Source organism: Varanus komodoensis, unplaced genomic scaffold (assembly GCF_004798865.1).
Source record: "Varanus komodoensis strain SLA01 unplaced genomic scaffold, ASM479886v1 scaffold15, whole genome shotgun sequence".
NCBI lineage: Eukaryota > Metazoa > Chordata > Lepidosauria > Squamata > Varanidae > Varanus > Varanus komodoensis.
Genome location: NW_025335440.1, coordinates 3,830,872 through 3,847,534, shown reverse-complemented (window position 1 = coordinate 3,847,534; position 16,663 = coordinate 3,830,872). Strand labels below are relative to the sequence as shown.

The 16,663-nt window shown below is 51.4% G+C and overlaps 1 protein-coding gene across 3 annotated transcripts in view; it reads left to right on the top strand.

Moving 5' to 3' along the window:
* The window catches only part of MAP7D1 (MAP7 domain containing 1), a 66,344-nt gene extending 55,836 nt beyond the window's left edge, over window positions 1-10,508 (top strand). For all 3 annotated transcript variants that reach the window (XM_044424939.1, XM_044424940.1, XM_044424938.1), the window contains 6 exons: window positions 699-803; window positions 2,292-2,345; window positions 3,400-3,463; window positions 4,852-4,960; window positions 6,998-7,200; window positions 9,710-10,508. In XM_044424939.1, the coding sequence (XP_044280874.1) occupies window positions 699-803; window positions 2,292-2,345; window positions 3,400-3,463; window positions 4,852-4,960; window positions 6,998-7,200; window positions 9,710-9,720 (546 nt within the window). In that variant the 3' untranslated portion in view covers window positions 9,721-10,508. The remainder of the gene's footprint in view (window positions 1-698; window positions 804-2,291; window positions 2,346-3,399; window positions 3,464-4,851; window positions 4,961-6,997; window positions 7,201-9,709) is intronic.
* Window positions 10,509-16,663: the final 6,155 nt, after the last annotated feature.

Here is a 16,663-nt window from a genome sequence, read left to right as displayed (position 1 = left end):
TCTCTTCTGGCAGCGCCTTTATTTGTAGAGTATTCTGCAGTCTGGTGTGCTGAGCCTCTTTCAGTCTGAGCAACAAATTCCAGTTTCAGAGACATTGACCCTGTTCCGGGGCCCAAAATACCATCCTCTTGTGGTTTGAAGGCCTTACTGCCTGTAGCTAAGTCTCGGGAGGAGCAGTTCAAGCTTTGGAGTAAGCAAACATGAGCAGAAGCCGAGAATCGGCCTCCTGGGTGGTGAGGACAAGCAGGAGGGGGCGCAGCCTTCTGGGGAATGCCAGGGGGCCGGATTTGGGACCAACACACCTGCCGCGGGGCTTTGCATAGATGGCATCGCTTCACTTCCCGGGGAATGGGAATTCGCTGCGTCAAAACAATCCTCGCTTTGATTCCCATGTGAACAATTCCATGCACACTTCACTGAGCTGGTGAGCCTCAGAACAGGACTGGCGAGCCAAGGCGACTGCCCTGGCCCTCCACACACCCCTTCTGAGCCCCCAACCACCTTTCCAGCTGGCCCAGGGATCTTGCAATGGCTGAGCAGGCAAGCTGCAGCAGCACGTCTATTTATTTCCCATAGAAATGCAGAACTACCAAATGCAGAAGTATAAATAAGAAAAGAATACAGCGTGCAGGCGAGATTGAATGCATGCACTCATTCAGTGTGTTATGTCCTCCCCCTCCTCCTCCTCCTGGCTGCAGAGGGAAGAAGCGGAGGCCCGTGCTCGGGAGGAGGCTGAGCGCCAGCGGGTGGAACGGGAAAAGCATTTCCAGCGAGAAGAACAAGAGCGTCTGGAGCGGAAGAAGGTGGGCCGGCTCTTCGTTGCGGGAGCAACCCGTGCAGGGCTTGCATGCGCTGGCGTTCAGCTGGGAGCAAAGAAAGGCAGCAATGAAACTGAAAGGAAGCAAAGGGAGGCCGGACAACCCGGGGCAGAGATGCCCGTACATCGATGTGCCCGCTCGCTCTCCTTACATTTGCACTTTGGTTCTGGCCCAGCCGTTGTGTCCGGCCGTGGTCCTGGTCACTCCTGGGCACGCCGTCCGTCTGCATGGCATCACGCGGTCATGGATTCCGTTTCAGGGCCTTCATGTTTGTGCATAAGCAGCCTTGAGGCGGGTTTTCTGCCCTGGGCAGCAGCACATATTTTGAGTTCCCATAGGAATAGAGAACTGACAAATGCAGAGGTATACGTAAGAAATGGAAGGGCGCTGTATGCGAGGGGAGCCAGTGCAGGGTAGGGGTGTGAGTGTTGGGCTGGGACCCAGGAGGACTGCATGCCAGCCCTCTCTCAGTCATGAAGCTTCCCGGGTGACTTCAGACCAGTTTCAGCCTAACCTGCTTCTCGAGGTGTTTGTGAGGATGAAATGGAGAGAAAGACTGCCCTATAAGTTGCCCTGGGTTCCTCTGAGAGGAAAAAAGGCAGGATAGAAAGAATAAGAAATGAATGTCAGAGAGGAGGAATGAACAGTTAATGAACTCTTAATATCCTGCTTCACCAAACAGATTTGAGGACAGTGCAGCAGTTCTGACAAAGTTCACATGTTTGCTCTGGCTTTATTGTGCCCTGGCTCGTCATTCAGGTCTGGAATAAAAGGATGGAAGGACTTCAGAAAAGTAGCATCCAGATCTCCCATTCTGCTCTGAGCAACTCCAGTTATTTTTTCCATAACACCTGCTTTTGACCCTTCTAACTGCTGCAGCTTCCCCAAAAGCACCGAGCTATGGAATCTCTTAGTGGTCTCTGCCTGACTCTGCAGAAATTGCGGGACGCAGCACAACTCCTATGAAGCGCCTGTGCAGGAGCAGTTTGGTGTATGTCTCATTAGAGCCGGCATCAGGGCTGGAGCAGGTATAGCCTTCCAAAGGCCCAAGCACCCTGCTGATCTCTTGGCAAATTTGCAGGTCATTCTGTTAGAATTTTTGCCCATGACCATTCCTCTCCCTTGGTCTGTGCTACTGATTTAAACAGGTTTAACAGTCATTCCTCCTTCCCAGGCTCTGACGCTTCCTAAGACTTGTGGGAGTGAAGCCCCATGACAAACTATACGATGGCTGTGTATACGCCACCAGCAGGACACTGCCCAGCCTGCTTCTTGGACCTTCTGACCCCCTCAACACACACGGTGCTGAGGCTAGGGAGGCGAAACCCGTTGTGTTTCATTCTTGTTTAAAGGACCTCTCTCTCTCTCTCTCTCTCTCTCTCTCTCCCTCTCTCCCTCTCTCCCTCTCCCCCCCTCCCCCTCCCCCTCCCCCTCCCCCTCCCCCTCCCCGTCCCTGTCTCTTTTCTGGTGCAGCGACTGGAGGAGATCATGAAGAGGACGCGGAAAGCAGACGGAGCTGATGCACGGGTGAGCAGTTCTCTTGTTCTCTGACCCACAAGGGAGGGCAGGGACACTTGGTTCAGCCCCAGCCAATTATGCCGAGCATAATGCAATTAGCTCCTGGAACAGGCTAAACAACTGGCTGCAGCTCGTCTAGAACACCGCAGTCGTCCAAGCCTGAGCCAGTGGACTAGCTCACATGCCACCACAAGCCAGCATAGGTTAATTCGCCCGCAGGGAGATGGCCTGCAAGTTGGCCGCTGCTTTGACTATGAAGTTGCGGAGGAACAGTGCAGCTTGTTGTGGCCTGAGATCCCAGGTGTCGTGAGCTGTTTATTTGATTTCCATGCCACCCCATAATTGAAGTTCTCTGAGCAATTTACGATGATGCATAAAAATACAATATAAAATACAAACAGCACTAAAAACAACATAAAAGACTTTATGTTGAAATTTAAAACCAAATTTAAGCTGCATATAAAAAGTTACAATAGCTTAGGCAAAGAAAATGATATTTGAGATCCAACTGTTCCAGGGTTATTCAGCCCTAAAATAACCCGCAGTGCCTGGGTTTGCACGGTAAGCTATGGTACGCCCCTGCACAGCTGGCATAGACAAATGGTGGACAGAGCACACAAACCAATCCACAGGGGCATGTGGTAAGTGGGTCAACGTTGCTGCCTTGCTGGGCCCAGGAGGTGCCAGTGCCTCTGGGCTACGAGGGTGGGATATAAATGCAACTAATTAATTAATAAGATGCGAAGAGTCCCTTCCCGCAAAGAGCAGGGCACTCTCCACCCATGCTCTTGCCCAGCTCGTGCGTCTTTCTGCGGGCTCGGCTGGCCCATGCTGCCTCTTGCTCTGCTGAATGAACTCGCCCTTTCCTCAGGCAGAGGCTGCCTCTTGGCTGTGGAGCTCAGCATCTCGGGGACCTCTGCAAGATGCCAGAAGGGCCCCCCAGCTCCCAAAGGGAACAGATCCATCACAGCTGCAGCTTCCCCGGAGGAATCGTCCTCGACCACCTCCATGGCCACCACCTGGATGCCATGGAAGTCAGGCTCATCCGCTTTTGTTTTTTCAGAAGAAAGACGACAAGAAACTTGTGAATGGGAAGGAAGGGAAACAGGAGGCCGAGATGGAGGCAGGTGAGAATTGCCTGGTTGCAGCCAGTGTCCCACTAGCCCGGAAGCTCTGCTCTTTCAGATCCAGATATCAGCGGACCCTTGAACCAATAATAATCATAATCATATAGCAGCAACATTGCATTTTTCCTTGTGAGACACCCAAGGTGGCTTGCAGAGTTCACTTTATCTGCACAACAGCAACAACCCCGTGAGGTAGGTTGGATGAGCTTCATGGCAAATGGGGACTAGGACCCAGATCTCCTAGGTCCTCAGTCCAGCACTCTCACCATTGCACAACACTGTCTCAGGTCAGCCCCTATCTGATTGGAGGAACTCTGCTGCGTCTTTGCTTGCGTGGCTAGGCTCAACGTTTGGGGACGAGGTGACATTCTCAGCATTTTCTAGAAATGTGTGTCCCCATCTTTTTGACCAGCACGTCAGAGGAATTTGCTGATGAATTGGGTGGGGTGGGGTGGGCGAGGGGTCTCGTGGGGCCCAGTGGGCCAGGTTCCACTACCTGGATCAAATCCACTCTGAGGCAGGCTGTGAATCGAAATGCAGCCACTTGCTCACCAGGTGAGATGCTTAATGGCGACGTGCCCTGTTTCTATCCCAGTCCTCGGGAAGCTGTTTCTCCCTCAGACTTCCAAGCTTATGTTTACAACGACCCCGTGAGGTTGGCTGGGCCGAGAAGCATGATCAGCCCAAGCATTGCCCAGGGAGCTTTGTGGCTGAGCAGAGATCTGAACCTGGATCTCCCCTGCACAGGCCTGGCTTGCACGACACATTGGGCTCGCTTTGGATCATTCTGCCCTTTTCTTCTAGCTTTACAAGGAGGTGGCTTCTTCCTTCAGGTGGAAAATGCTCCAGAATGTGAGACAGATTCCATAGCTAGAAGTGGTGGAGCCAAACATTCTTACACAGTTCTCCTGCATGTCCTGGAGACCCCACTCCAATCCTGAATCCCAACTGATGCAAAGCCGAGAGCGGATCGGTCTGCACTTGGGCATATTCAGCCCGTCCTTTGCAGGAAGCTCAATCTACTCTGCAGTGCAATCTGCGTTGGCTTTGCTATGTTTGGAAATGTGCCACATGCGTCGCACAGCGTTGTCTCTGGTGCTTGGACTGCCGGCAGGACACATGGTCTTGCCAAGCTCATTCTAGTTCCATCAACAGCCCGGCATGAACCGATTTAGCAAAGTCAAGCACTCACCAAAGCCAAGCAGGAGGTAAAGTCAGAGGAGGCAAGTTCAGGGCTTGTGGGCAGCAAGGCACAGAGGGTGGAATAAAGGAAGGAAGCTGCCTGACCTGGCCGAGGGCATCTCTGAAGTCCTTGGGTGAGCTCTGCATGACCTGCCTGCCTGGCTCTGTATCTGCGGCTTCCTCAAGTGCCTTTCCTGCGTTTCCAGGTGGTGAAAAGCGCCCTGGAAGCCTTCCCAAGGAGGAGGAGCTGCCTGAAATGCAAGCCTCAAGCCCGGCCGGTCGCAAGGGGCCAGTCCCTGAGGGGGTCCAGCACAGGTAGGAGCTGCAGCAGGAATACCGCCATGTCCCACCTGGCAGGAATCGCTCGCTCACCCACCCACTCTCTGGCCGCTCTTGCACAACGCAGTGAAGGGTTGCACAAGCGGGCGGGGGGGCATCTCCTCTGGGGGAGCTCCGTTTGCAGCAGTATCTGCTGAAAGGATCCGAGCATGTCGTCCTCCGCGCACGGGGAGTGCAGGATGCCAGCCCTGGGAGTCGTGGGTCTGTTTTCTGTCTGAACGTGTCTGGGATCGCAGCCACGAGGTGCACCAAGCCTTAGGCTGCATTAGAAGCAGCGCTGGGTCCAAAAGCATAAGAAGTGATAGTCCCCCTCTGTTCCTGACACACATTTGCTGTGCTCTTTCTGTGGATACCACCAACTGTTAACCCTCTCTCTACATCTCGTAGCGCTCACACACCTCTGCAGCCATGGCAAAATATTTCTTCAAGAAATGAACATTATAGCAAGATGCCCCTATACTGTTTTTTTAAAATAGTGAAAAACACCTTTCCTCGTGTGTGTGTGTGTGTGTGTCTGCCTGTGTGGAAAGAGAAAGCATTATAACATACAGGTAAAATGCTACCTTGTTTCCCCAAAAATAAGACCGGGTCTTATATTAAATTTTGCCCCAAAGGACGCATTAGGGCTTATTTTCAGGTGATGTCCTGTTTTTTCTTATGAAAGCTGCAAGATCCTTGCCCTTAGAGTCCTCCACGATTCCTTTCTTGTACTCGATGGAATCACTCTTTCCTTTTTGCACCCATCTTGCATTTTGCAATTAAGCATGTCCATTACAACTTACAACGTATTGACATTACAACTTACAACGTATTGACACTATCCATGCATTGTGTCTGTACTCTGATTGGTCATCTGGCAATAAGTCTCCCGTGTCTGTTTACATAGGCATTTGCCTCTCATCCAAAGGCGCCCGCTTCGGTATTTACAAATACTTATAATGTATATCATCATTTATTTTAAGTATTAATGTCAATAATATTTATTTATATTCAATTATATATGAACATTATTTTATAATTCAATGTCTGTCGTGTGTGGCAACAGACATACTACCATGTTTCCCTGTCCGTCTGGCTGATGATCTTAATTGGGGCTTATTTTTGGGGTACAGCTTATTTACGAGCATCCTGAAAAATCATGCTAGGGCTTATTTTCCTGTTAGGTCTTATTTTTGGGGAAACACAGTATTACATTCTTTCATTAAAGTGGCATCATTTTAATATTTTCTCTATGTGTACATTTGAGCTACTTAAAAACAGGTGATAAAAATGGTAACCACCAAAAAAGCCGAATATGAGTTAAGATAGGCTTACCTGCCTGGTAGGTACTGCCCAATCCAAAATCACTCCCCCTAAAAGAGACAGAAGAACAGCAGAAAGAGCATCTACAGTTGTGAAATGCCGTGCCATTCTTCAGTCCTTCTCAAAAATGTTGAGTTTCATGGGGATGAGAAAGATGGGAAACCCAAGAGGGTTTGGGTGGCAGCATTGTGTGGATTCTTCATAAAATGTGGATAAGCAAGGCATGGTAGTTGCAGGGTAAATCCTTGTCTGGAAACTGTCTTGGTGGCTAGAAATTGATTTTACTCCCAGGGGAGCAAGGGTGTTTGCATGTCTGGACATGCATGTTTGGGCATGCCTTTCCCACATCTCCGCGTAGTCTGCCCTAGCAGTTAATTTATGGTGTATGCAATCTAGAATTCCTTCTCCTTAAAAAAACCAAAACAACCTACTCAAGTGACCAGTCCTTATGGCTTCAGAAAGACCAGAGAGAATGGGCACTACCTGATGGAATCTCTGAAGTGAGAGGGAGATTTTCAACAATCAGAAGTGACTTCCTGGTTAATGAATTCCTCGAAGTGTGTGTAGCTGTGAAGGTTTGCTGACAAAGGTTTGCTTACCTCTATCTCAGTCCATCAGGATGCAAGATTTTCCTGCAGCCTGGCTGTCTCCTTTCTCTGAGACAGGCTGGTGATGTCTGAGTTTGACCCGTTCCCCATTTTCCCGCTGCAGCTCCCCAGCAGCCCCGGCCCTGTCCCTGGTGAACGGTCTGCAGCCCGGCAAGCATGAGAACGGCTTTTCCTCCTGCAAGGAGCCCGGTGGCCGGGAACACACCGCGAGCCCTGGGCTGACCATGGCGGGTGAGCCGATCCTGCCTTTCTCCAACAAGGAGCCCTTCCTCACCAAGGCTGTGCCCAAGCCCCCACAGATCACAGGTGAGCATCGCCCCTTCCCCATCTGGGACCACGCGCTGCTGAGGCTTAGCAACAGGCGCTGGGCCCTGGAGCTGTGGACGAGCCCGACACGCACTCGGCCCCCCGCGGGCCTTCGTTCTCCCGGCTCCTCATTGCCTGCTCTCGGAGGCCACAGCTTTCGGAAGGCCCAGGTGGAAGCCCTTTCCCAGTCCTCCTGCTGCAGAGCCGGCAGTTTTCTATCAATGCCTTTCCTGGCTTCCTGCTGCTGCTGCTGCTGCTGCGGCGACATTTGCATCAGAACCCAAGACCAGGGGGAGGGTGTGGGCTGTCCCACACTAGAGGCATCCAAGATGCGTCCCTCTGAGAGGGACAGTTTGACCAGGGGTCCTGCCCTGGGCAGGGGCCGGGCCTGATGGCCCTCAGGCCCCTGTGACCTTGGAACCCTTTGGGCCAACGGGGCCCCCACGGAGCGAGCACGCAAGCTGCCATGGCAAGGCAAGTGCTTTACCTCTGAGGGGGGAACCAGTGGGATGCCCCAGTGCAGGAAGGGGGAGCACGTGGCCCTCTGGCTGTGCTAGGGATGCGTCTCCAACCAGCTCTGTTCTGATGGCAGTTGTAGTCCAACAATGCCTGGAGTGGCCTGCGTCTCCCGGCTTTGCCTGCGCCAGTGGCTTGACAGTGTCTTATGCTGCCATCATTGCGGGGTGAGCAGGTTTCAGTCTTCCAGGACCTACTTTGGGTTTGTTTCTTTTCCCAAAGCCCCAAGAACTACCACTTGGAATCAGGCGCAAAAGACAGGCACTTGGACATAAAGAACTGAGAGTCCAAGAATATGTTTGGAATACCAGAACAGAACGGAGCATGCATTCCTTCTGCTTAAACTTCCATTCCTGGTTACACCCTGACCCCGGCCGTTCTCCAGTTTAGCAGTATAATTTAGGGCAAGGAGGAGATGCGGAGCTCTTGCTGAGTATAGAGCCAGCATGTATAGTGGTTAGCGTCATCTCTGGAGATCTGAGTTCTAGTCCCCACTCAACCATGGAGCCAGCTGGGTGACTTTGGGTCAGTCAGACTCCCAGCCCAGCCTACCTCATAGGGTTGTTGTGAGGATAAGATAGGAGGGGACCCTTTTAAGAAGAAAGGCAGGATTTAAATGGAAAAAGAAGGTGGTGATTTCCCAGAGATCTACAGGTAGATCCACATCTGCCTTCTGCCCCCCCCCCCGCCAATGCATTTTTTCCCCTGCCCGGGCACCACCTGCTTTCTAAGGGCTCTGAAAGTAGGGTTGTCTTGCACTTGAGAACCCTGTGGGTCACGCACGTACACCTGAAAACGGGAAACCAAACCTATGCTCCCCAGCATCCAACAGAAGTGCTGTAACCCTGATCTTAGCCTCCCAGCGGGACTTGCCTCCACTCACCTCTTGCATGTAGGACTCCCCCGTTGCAAGGGGGAAGAGCTGGCAGTGGACCTGTAGAAAGATCCGCCAAGCTTCATTTGCAGGGCCATGGATCAAAAGACCATTGAGCCTTTCTTCCCATAGGCTGTTGTGTTGTGTTGTGTTGTGTTGTGTTGTGTTGGTGGGGGCATGGGGAAGCCGCTCTTCTGATTCCAAACGGATCCTCTTTGTGGGGAACCCCGGGAAGGGAGGGAGCACTCTCTGGCTTTGGCCCAACCATTGAGCGTGGCAGATCCTCGCACCCTGTGCAGAGCCAAGAACAGCTTCCTTTTAAAACCAGTTACAGTTGCGGCTAATTTCCAACAATGCAGCGCCCTCCAGCTTACATCAGAATAGCTGCATGGTGACAGAAGCAGCTACGGACAGGCAGGAAAACCTCCTGCAGCTCCCAGGTGCAACCCGCCTGTTGTCTTGCCTTTGCAAAATGGGTCGAGGAGCTACAGCACCTGCTTTGGGCGAGGGTCCTGCCCTTGGCAGTGCTGCAAACGCTCCCCTGAGCCCACCCGAGTCCTTTCCCAGAGCCAGCCACCAGGAGAGATGCCCCCTTGAGGCAATGCTGCATGTGTCAAACAGATCTCCTTTGCAAGGGAGAATTTTGCACATCGGGGAGAAAGAAACACCACCAGAAATGGCATTTTTCTCTCTGCCGAAAATGGTAAAAGGAGGACAAAATAAATCAGCTTGTAGGGGTGGAGGGGAGCAGAAAGCAAGCAGCAGGAGCCCCTTCCGCACCCGCACATGGGCTAACACAAAGAGTCCGTGCTGTGTGTGCATCACACTGGTGAGGGAGCCTCAGCGCCATCACACGGAACGATCCTCCCTGAGCCCCAGAAGGTTTTTACAACGTGCAGGAAAGGGCACGCTCTCCCCTTTGTATCTCCCAAGATCAGGCTCCCTGGGATGGGCAAGGACGTTCTGCAGAGGCTGCTGGCTCCAGCCACGGAGGGCTTTGCTGAGTGGTGCCCACAGCCTCAGCAAGGGCAGCCTCTCTGAGCGACTTTTGGAGGCTGGCGAGAACAGGTCAACCAACACCTCTCTTCCTCTTCCTCCCCCTCCTTTCTTCTCCTGCAGAGGTTTTGTAAGCAGTGGTGCCACCTTCCTTACCCTGAAGGAGGCGATGAATGACGTGCCAACGCCAGGCGAGCGCTCACTTGCAGATGAGGGCTCCCAACCTGAAAGGACCGAGGACACCCAGAGAGCCAGGCTGGGGTTGGCCAGCCCCACGGACTTGTCTCTTTCTCTTACTGTTCTCAAGTTACATTTATTATTTTTTTTAATATGCACCTTATCAGACTGACCCCAACCCATAGCTCATCCCACAGGACTATATAATCACATAGTTATTTAACTGGCTGGGTACAAAGGATGTGAATAATGTACATAAACGTCAGTGTTAGCACAGGGCTGCGCAGGCAGTCTCCTTCATGGAATTGCCGCCCCCCAGCCTGTGCTGAGGGGGACTCCCTGGGGGGTTTTATTTTCCGACATGGCCACAGCCATGGCAGGGGAGGGGGACCCCTGCCCCCGGTTGGGGCCTGAGTGTGAGTGTGTGTCTGTCGCAGCTGATGGGCAGCGTATAGGTCTCTACTTTAAGCTCACCGTGGGTTTCAGCCAGGATACCTGCAGAACTCTGTGTGTGTGCGTGCGTGTGTGTGTGTGTGCGCGCGCATGCATGTGTGTGCACTCGTTAGCCACTCAACAACCGCTCTTGTCCAACACACTGTGCTTCGTTTGGGTGCTGCTATTTCTGTGTGTGTGTGTGTGTGAGTGAGTGTGAGAGTGATGATTGGGACTGTGTGGCGCTCGGTGTCATTGTGACAGTATTATGCATCTGAACAACCTTTGTGGACAATAAAGTGGAGGAAAGACAGGGACCTATTTTCTTTTGGGGGTGTGACCTTTGCACGCGGTGTTGGGGCATCCATTCCGTTCACCTGTGACTTCGGGATGGTTCGGTTTTTAACTCTTACCCTGCTGTCCATTGCTACGGGATAATACTCGCCTGCCCACCTCCAGCCCACAGCAGAGCTTTTACATGCCAGGACGCCAAATTCCGGGGAGAGGTGGGATGGAAGACTGGCAAGGTGGCACAGAAGAAGGAGAGCCGGTCTGAAGCAAGGGCACTTCTACTCATTTTTTTGAATGGTCAGAATTCTGAAACAAATTTCGTGCTTCGAGGGTCAATATATGCAATCGTTAGAATGATGTGCTAAAACTTTTCCTGGATGGCGCCACTTCTGCTTTAGAGATGGAGGCAGCTGGGCCTTTTGCTCAACATCCTTTTTCTCTCTGTGAGGAGTAAGAAAAATATGACAAGCCAAGTTATACCGCAAACAGCTGAGCATCACCAGGTATGAGAATGGGGATGGGTTCCACAGCAGAGAAAGTAATTGGCTTCAGGAAGGCCCAAGGAGATGAACTGAGAATAGTAAGGGATGCTAAGAACAAGAAAGCCTTCTTCAGAGACATCCAGAACAAAAGACATGTGAGAGAAAAGAGTGTCCACCTACTTAAAGTGGGTGGCAGAGTGAGAGCAGACAATAAGGAAAAGGCAGAAGTGCTCAATTCCTATTTCACCTCTGTGTTCTCCCACAAGAAAATCTACCATCAAGAGGAAGTACAAGCTGAAAGTGAGAGCTGGCAGCCCAAGACTGGCAGACAAATGGTCAAGGAATTCCTAGATGGAATAAACATGTTCAGATCTCCGGGGCCCGATGAACTCCATCCCAGAGTCATAAAAGCTGGCAGAGAAAGTCTCAGAAGCACTGGCTATTCTCTTCGATAAATCTTGGAGAACAGGAGAAGTGCAGGCAACTGAAGGGCTAGCTTTGTCCCCATCGTCAAAAAAAGGGAAAAAAGGTGAACTTGGGAGTTAGTCTGACATCAATCCCTGGGGAATCTGGTTCAAATTATTTAATCAGTGTGCAAGCACCTCGAAGAAAATGCAGTGATTGATAGAAGCCAACATGGATTTATCAAAAATAAATCCTGTCAGACTAATTTAATCTCATTTTTGACTGGGTAACTTCCCACTTGGACAGAGGGAACACTGTGGACACAATCTAGCTAAATTTAGCAAAGCTTTTAACATAGTGCCTCATTACATTCTGATAAGCAAATTAGCAAAAAGTGGACTAGATAGAAAATCCATTAGGTGGATCCACAACCGGCTGCTAAATTGGACACACAGAGTGCTCATCAGTGGCACCTTCCCAAACTGGAGGGAGGTAAGCAGTGGGGTGCTGCAGGGTGCAGTCCCGGGCCCAGTGCTCTTCAACAGCTTCATTAATGATTTAGATGAGGAGGGATAAGATAATCAGATCTGCAGATGATACAAAACTAGGTGGAATAGCAAACACCCCGGAAGACAGAAGGAAGTTCCAGGGTGATCTTGATGAACTTGAACACTGAGCTGAAGGCAACAGAATGAGATTCAACAGGGACAAGTGCCACGTCCTACCTAGGAAAAAGAAGCCAAATGCATTGATACGCAGTGGGGAATACACGGCTCAGCGGAACTGAAAAAGGAAAAGACCTTGGAGTTGTGGACAATAGGCTAAACATGAGCCAGCAATGCAGTGCACCTGCAGAAAGGGCAAATGCTCTTTCGGGAGGCATTAACGGAAGTATTCCAAATCACAAGTAGTAGTGGTTCCCCTGTGCCCCTCACTAGTTAGACATCATCTGGAGTGCTGTGTCCAGTGTTGGGTGCCAGGACTTAAGAAAGATGCAGAAAAATTAGAAAGGCTCCAGAGGAGGGCAACAAAAATGATCCAGGGACTGGAAGCACTGCCTGTGAGGGGAGACTGAGAGACTGGGCATGTTCAGCTTTGAGAAGACTGGTTGGGGGGGGGGGGGGGGGGGGGCACACGATATCCCTCTATGTTGTTAGTCACGAAGTCATGTCCAACCCATCGCGACCCCATGGACAACATCCCTCCAGGCCATCCCGTCCTCCACCATCTTGCGGAGTCCACTCAAGCTCACACCAACTGCTTCAGTGACTCCATCTAGCCACCTCATCCTCGGCCGTCCCCTTCTTCTTTTGCCTTCAATTGTTCCCAGCATCAGGCTCTTCTCCAGGGAGTCCTTCCTTCTCATTAGATGGCCAAAGTATTCGAGTTTCATCTTCAGGATCTGGCCTTCTAAAGAGCAGTCAGGGTTGATCTCCTCTAGGACTGACCAGTTTGATCACCTTGCAGTCCAAGGGACTCGTAGGAGTCTCCTGAAGCACCACAATTCAAGGGCCTCAATCCTTCGGCGCTCAGCCTTCCTTATGGTCCAGCTTTCACAGCCATACATTGCAACTGGGAAACCCATAGCCTTGACCATATACACTTTTGTTGGCAGGGTGATGTCTACTTTTTAGTATGCTGTTTAGATTTGCCATAGCTTTCCTCCCCAGGAGCAAGCGTCTTAATTTCTTGGCTGCAGTCCCCATCTGCGGTGATCTTGGAGCCCAGGAAAATAAAATCTGTCACTACCTCCATTTCTTCCCCATCTATTTGCCAGGAAGTGAGAGGACTGGATGCCATGATCTTAGTTTTCTTAATGTTGAGTTTCAAGCCAACTTTTGTGCTCTCCTCCTTCACCCGCATCAAGAGGTCCCTTAGTTCCTCGTCACTTTCTGCCATGAGAGTGGTATCATCTGCATATCTGAGGTTGTTGATATTTCTCCCAGCAATCTTAATTCCAACTGGTGATTCATCTAGCCCCGCCTTTCTCGTGATGTGCTCTGTATATAAGTTAAATAGGCAGGGCAACAGTATACAGCCTTGCCAAACTCCTTTCTCAATTTTGAACCAATCAGTGGTTCCGTGTCCAGTTCTCACTGTTGCTTCTTGACCCGCATATAGGTTTCTCAAGAAACAAATAAGATGGTCTGGTACTCCCACCTCTTTAAGAACTTGCCACAATTTTTTGTGATCCACACAATCAAAGGCTTTAGCATAGTCAATGAAGCAGAAGTAGATGTTTTTCTGGAACTCCCTAGCTTTCTCCATGATCCAGCGTATGTTGGCAGTATGATCTCTAGTTCCTCTGCCTTTTCAAAATCCTGCCTGTACTTCTGGTAGTTCTCGGTCCACATACTGCTGGAGCCTAGCTTGTAGGATTTTGAGCATAACTTTGCTAGCATGTGAAATGAGTGCAATGATGCGGTAGTTTGAACATTCTTTGGCATTGCCCTTCTTTGGGATCGGAATGTAAACTGATCTTTTCCAATCCTGCGGCCACTGTTGAGTTTTCCAAATTTGCTGGCATATTGAGTGTAGCACTTTTACTGCATTGTCTTTTAAGATTTTGAATAGCTCAGGTGGAATACTGTGTCCTCCACTAGCTTTGTCGTTGCTCAGACTTCCTAAGGCCATTTGACTTCACATTCCAGGATGTCTGGCTCAAGGTCAGTGACCACTCCATCATGGTTATCAGGGACGTTAAGCTCTTTCTTTTATAGTTCTTCTGTGTAATCTTGCCACCTCTTCTTAATCTCTTCTGCCTCTGTTGGGTCCCTGCCATTTTGGTCCTTTATCTTGCCCATCTTTGCATGAAACGTTCCCTTCATATCTCCAATTTTCTTGAAGAGATCTCTGGTCCTCCCTATTCTATCGTTTTCTTCTATTTCTTTGCACTGTCCATTTAAGAAGGCCTTATCTCTTCTAGCTCTTCTCTGGAATTCTGCATTCAATTGGGTGTATCTTTCTCTTTCTCCCTTGCCTTTCGCTTCCCTTCTTTCCTCAGCTATTTCTAAAGCTTCCTCAGACAGCCATTTTGCTTTCTTGCTTTTCTTTTTCTTTGGGATGGTTTTAGTTGCTACCTCTTGTACAATGTTGCAAACCTCCATCCATAGTTCTTCAGGCACTCTGTCTATCAGATCTAATTCCTTAAATCTATTTGTAACCTCTACTGTATATTCATCAGGGATATGATTTATGTTATACCTGATTGGCCTAGTGCTTTTCCCTACTTTCTTCAATTTGACCCTAAATTTTACATCCCTCTATAAGTGCCTCAAATGCTGTCACAATGAAGAAGGTCAAGATCTCTTCTTGCTGATGCCAGAATGTAGGACACAGAATAATCAAGTTGCAGCAACCCAGATTCAGGCTGGACTTCAGGAAAAGCATCCTCACTGTCAGAGCAATATGGCAATGGAACCAGCTGCCCCGAGAGGTGGTGGGCTCTCCCACACTAGAGACATTCAGAATGAAACTGGACAGCCCTCTGAGTGGGATGGTGTAAACTGGTGACCTGCATCAGCAGGGGGTGGACTCTATAATGGCCCCTTCCGACTCTTACTCTTCATGATTCTATGATCTATTAATGGGAGAGGCAGCCAAACATCCGCCCCATTGGTCTCCCTGTGCCCCAACTCCATATGATCCTGCACAAGTGAAAGACCAGCCCAGGACAATTGGCTGCCCCAAGCAAGAGCAAGATGGCCTTGCTCCCATTCCGGGCGGAGGGCAGCCTTGGCACAGGTCACCACCTCCACTGCACCTCAGGGCCGCGGACCAGCTGAGGGGCACAGGGGCCGCTCTCTTCTGCAACGTCCTCTTGCTGCCCCTCAGCATCTTCCTTCTGCAACTGTAGGGCCAGCCCAGGGCCAGCGCACTTGAGGACAAGCTTCCTCCGTGTCCAGGAGCATTGTGGCGCAGAGGGGAAAGTTGTCGGGGACTGGAATGCAGGTGACAGAAGGAAAGACAGGGGCACTGGGACCAGGGCAGCAGAACCTGAGGCCAGAGTCCACACACAGCCCCAAGTCCAGCAGCGAAGTGAGAGGCAGGGTCATAGCCAAGGAACTGGGCACAGTCAGGTACCAGGAGTGCATACAGAACCAGATGAGGTGTGGTCATGCGCAAGCCAAGGGTTGGAATGGAAAAGTAATTGAGTGGGAAGCGGCCTGTAAGGCCCTTGAGTCAAACCCTGCTCTGTTCCCACCTCTGGTCAACCATCTGGCTGCAGGCCTGAGCCTTTCCAGCTTAGCAAAGGTGAATGGAGAGGCTCAGTCCATGTGCAACTATGCAGGCAGGTCCCACACAGAACCAGGAAGACAAACACAGCAGGGGGCATCTGCCTATGACAGGAGAGCCAGACAAGTTGCAGGAGCAGCAAAGTTAGGTGAGTTGCAGGCCCAAAGACGTGTGACAAGCAGGGAGACCTGTGTTGCTGAGGCAAGACAGCAAGGTTAGGCTGCAAGGGCAGGCAAGGTGCAAGAGCTGAACTGCATCCCAGCTAGCAGGAAGACCTGTGTGTCTAGGGCAGGGCAGGGCAGGAACGGGACGCAGTCTGGTCCCTGCCACACTCCGAGGTTGGACAGGAATAGGCAGAAGAGCTGGGCTGGGGAGAAGGCTGCATGGTTCACCTTGCCTAGTAGCATCCTTGGCTGGGGAAGTGGACCTAGCCCCCTATTTTAGTCCCCCAGGACTATCTTCTTTCCAGCCCAGTTTTGACAGTTTTTGGCTCATCCGGAAGTGCACCACCCTGAAGTTCCACCTTCAAGACCTCTGGCCCTGATTTAGAAAAAGCACCACCTTCTTCTAGGAAAAGTAGTTTTTGCGCCCAGTTTATTAGCATCGGGGGTTGCTTCCAAAACAGAAACGAGCAAAGACATTTCCACCCGGGAGTCCTTTATCCTCGAGGGGGCTTGGTGGTGGGGCCAGTGCTTCTTGGAGCTGGTCCAGCTATGGATCTTCTCCTGTGAACCCAGAAGGTATCCTGCGGTGGTGGGATGTGAAGGTGCAGCAGCAGGGCGGCAAGGCACACACTACGGGGGTATCGGGCAAACCCCATAGTGCGCCCCGACACCTGCGGGGCAGAGGGGAGAAGCGCCCTCCCCACCGGGGCCCAGCTGCGCAGTCCTGGCCTCGCGCGTCTGCCGGGACTCGGAGAACGCGCGCCCCCGCCCGAGGCGAGCGGCGAGCAGCGCAGCGCGGCGCGGCGCGGCGCAGCGCGGCGCTGCGCGTCCGCGCGGAGGATGAGGTCACGCGACGCGGCGCGGCGTCCTCGGTTTCGTTTCCCGGCTCC